General features: G+C 57.7%; 1 protein-coding gene across 2 annotated transcripts in view; it reads left to right on the top strand.

The window, feature by feature from the left end:
* LOC113219936 (rab effector Noc2-like) overlaps positions 1–3,354 on the top strand; it is a 5,128-nt gene extending 1,774 nt beyond the window's left edge. The window contains exons 2-3 of one of the 2 annotated variants that reach the window (XR_003306942.1): positions 20–939; positions 2,655–3,354. Coding sequence is in view for 1 of the 2 variants with exons in the window: in XM_026448358.1 (XP_026304143.1) it covers positions 793–939; positions 2,655–2,689 (182 nt within the window). In the remaining variant the exon portion in view is untranslated. The remainder of the gene's footprint in view (positions 1–19; positions 940–2,654) is intronic. The other variant, XM_026448358.1, reaches the window with a different exon arrangement.
* Positions 3,355–3,588: the final 234 nt, after the last annotated feature.

Raw genomic sequence — 3,588 nt, 5'->3', positions numbered from 1 at the left:
ACCATGCAGACATTACTAGGTGCTCGTGATACTCTTTCCGCAGAGCCTTGATCCATCACCATGCAGACATTACTAGGTGCTTGTGATACTCTTTCCACAGAGCCCTGATGTGCCTTCCGAATCCTCCTCAGTGCAGTTTTCTAAGTGGTCAATATCAGTGGGTAGAGATGGTACAAGAGATGAAAACTGTCACTGCACCAGTGACTTTCTAGGCCCCTCAGGCTGAAGGGTCTAGAGATTTAGACGAGTATAAAGGAAACATACCTGCCGGCCTCGGTTTCCAGGGCAGGCTTTATACTCCCCTCCGCCTCCCACCGCGGGCTCTTGTGCCCTCGCTCCATACCCACCCTCAGCTCTAACCAAGCAGAACTGGGAGACGGGAAATGGTCAGCGAAGCAGCAGGCTCCACGTCTGCTCTCTTGGCCAGGCCAGGACCAGAAACCATGTTTGAGTGAAGACCTGTTAGTGAGTTAAGGCAGCAGTTAACATCTCTGTCTTATTAGGTTAACCAAAATACATATCCCCCACCCCACCCCCACCCCCACCCCCATTCCGTGATCATTGTGGATTTTCAAGTTGGTGACGTGTGACTTAGCGAAACGACCTGCAGGCCCGTTCTTGGATCCAACAGCAGCGGTCAGAGGGTAGGGTCATGCCAGAGCCTGGGAGCCATTTGGGTGGGGTGGGGGGCAGACATCCCACAGAGACCCATCACAGTTCCGAACGAGGAGCTGGACTGAGATCACCTGTCTCAGTTTGAGATCCGCAGGACCCACACGTGATCTCCCACAGGTGGCACTGTGGAGACCCCCAGGATGGGGCTCATGCACCCACTGGGCCACCTCTCCGGGAGCCAGAGCAGCCTGGCCAGTGAGATGGGGACAGACTCTGCCGACCCGCATGGGGGGCCCCTACCCCAGGCCGACCCAAGGGGCCGCGGTGAGTACCCAGCTGCTGTCTTCTCCCCTCTCCTGCCCCCGTGGCTGCGTCCTCTCTCACTCACTCCTTCCCAACTGGAGGCTGGTTGGTGACATTTTCAATTCTGCATGTTTACCAAGCACTGTGTGGGGAACCAGGTGAGCCAGACCCCGTCCCTGCCTGCAAGGAACAGAGAGAGGGACGCGGAATGAGAATGGTAACCATCCCTAGCCACTCACTAATTACAGCCGTGGTTACCATCCTCCGCTTTATAAAACATGCCAGCTCCTCTGGACCGAACTTCCATTGTGTTGGCAGAGTGGCTGGGAGGCTTATCGTCCCCATTTGATGGGTGTGGAAACCAAGGCACAGAGAGAGTGCGGGGAGAATCGTGGGCTCCCACCCTGCCCTGTGCCTCTGGACCCAGTCCTGGCTGGCCCAGGAACATCCTGTGGCGGGGGTGGGAGACTTCTTAAACTAAAGCCAGAGAGAACTGCGCAGGTGCAGGATCAGCCCTGTCTCCTTCAAGAAGGAAGCTCCGGGCAGGTTGGGCCCCTCCCTGGCCAGAGGATTCATGGGTCCACGCGTGCCCCAGGGCGGCAGCTGATCTCCGTCCCCGGGGTGTGGAGGGCACTAGCAGCCCCCCGCAGGAGCGCCTGCCCCACGCCCTCCTTCCCCACTTGATGGTTCCCCAGGAGCTGCAGAGCATCCGGGAGGCATCTGTGGCTGCAGAGCGGACCCTGCCCCCTCCCTCTAGCCTCCTGGAGGTCCTCCACAGAGGACAGTGTGGAATCGGCAGCCCTGAGTTCTTGTCCCAGCCCTGCCACCCACAGCCACGTGACCTTGAGCAGACTCCCCAGGTTGAACCATATGAAATTGCATTTAAAAAAATTTTTTTGAGACAGGATCTCATGCTGTTGCCCAGGCTGGAGTGCACTGATGTGACCACAGTTCACTGCAGCCTCGACCTCCTGGGCTCCAGAGGTCCTCCTGCCTCAGCCTGCCAAGTAGCTAGGACTGTTGGCAAGTGCTGCCAGGCCCGGCTAATTGTTCTGTAGTTTTCAAAGGGACGGGGTCTCCCTGTGTTGCCCAGGCTGGTCTTGAACTCACGGGCTCAAACAGTCCTCCCACCTTGGCCTCCCAAAGTGTTGGGATTACAGGCAAGAGCTACTGTGCCCAATTGATATTCCATTTTTCTGCTTGAAAAATGTGAAATATCAGTAGTTCAATATGGTTCGCCCTCAGGTTTGATCTCTGCGCCCAGTTCTGTTATCAGTACGGTGTCCTTCGCAGGGTTCTGGGGAGAGAAAAGTCAGTGTCATGTGGATGGCCTTCCCCTAGGAGGTCCTCAGTAAATGTCCGGTAATAGAGGGGGAAGCCTTGTGGCCCAGCGCAGAGAGAGGTTTTCTGGGCTTAAGAAACAATGCGGGAAGGATTGGCTTAGAGGAGGATTTTCTATCTCCCTGCCCATTAGCTCCTTCCGGCATCCTGAGGTCGCCATGATCACCTGGGTTAGGAGGGGGCCTGAAGCCCAGAGGGGCAGGTGACTTTCCTGCCATCACACAGCAGAGCAGAGCGGCGCTGGTCTCAAGTTCGGGCTCAGGCACGGGTGTTGTCAGCGGAAGCCTGCCTTCCCCACCAGCCCCTCCATCTCATTCCCAAAGTCCGAGCTGTCACTGGGGCGGGAGCGACTCCACCGCTGCTCACCCTGTGGTGTCCTTTTCTCTCCTCCAAAGGTAAAAGACACACCTGGACGAGCCCCCAGTGCTGACACGGCTCCAGCAGGCCCCTCCCGCTGCCTGGGCTGAGGCGTTTGGTGCCTGGAACAGACTTCTCTGTGGAGGATTCCTGCCAGACCCTGCCTGGCTCCCCTGACCGGTCCTTGTGCCTTCACCAGCCACCCTGTTGGCCATGACTCAACAAACCAGTGTTGGGAGCTGTCTGCCTCCCCCACCCGGTGCCTTTCTGCGCCCCTTCTCTCCCGGGGAGCCGTCTGCATCCGCCACCCCCTCCAGCCACCGCCCTCAGCCGCTAACCTTATTTATTGCCCTCCCCTCCCACACCCCCAACCTACCTTGTGATAATTTTAAGTTTGCGTGTGTCTTGGGTTGGGCTGGGGGTTCCCACAAGCTATGTCCAAGGGGCCGCCTGGCGGGGCTTTCTCATTGTTGTGTTAATGGAAGACGAAACCCCAGGGCACGGCCTCTGAAGCTGCGTGTGGTGCCTTAGAGGCGAGCACTGGAGCCAGAGCAGTGAGCGTGAGATTCACCCACCCTCTGCCTCTCCCTCCAACTCTGGGAGGCAGGAGCAGTGGCCCCTCCCATGGGCTGGCCCAGGACCGCAGGCAAAACCTGGCTCGGGTTTCTTTGGTTTTTGTATGTTTGTTTGTTGTTGAGACAGAGTCTCGCTCTGTTGCCCAGGCTGGAGTGCAGTGGCGCAATCTAGGTTCACTGCAACCTCCGCATCCCAGGCTCAAGCGATTCTCTTACCTTGGCCTCCTGAGTAGCTGGGATGACAGGTGCCCGCCACCACGCCCAGTTAATTTTTATACTTTTGGAAGAGATGGGGTTTCTCCATGTTGGCCAGGCTGGTCTTGAACTCCTGGTCTCAAGCGATCCACCCGCCTGGGCCTCCCGAAGTGCTGGGATGACAGGTGTGAGTGAGTCACCA

Source organism: Piliocolobus tephrosceles, chromosome 16, assembly GCF_002776525.5.
Source record: "Piliocolobus tephrosceles isolate RC106 chromosome 16, ASM277652v3, whole genome shotgun sequence".
Taxonomy (NCBI): Eukaryota; Metazoa; Chordata; class Mammalia; order Primates; family Cercopithecidae; genus Piliocolobus; species Piliocolobus tephrosceles.
The sequence above is the reverse complement of the archived record's forward strand: the minus strand, read 5'-3'. Positions and strand labels throughout refer to the sequence as shown.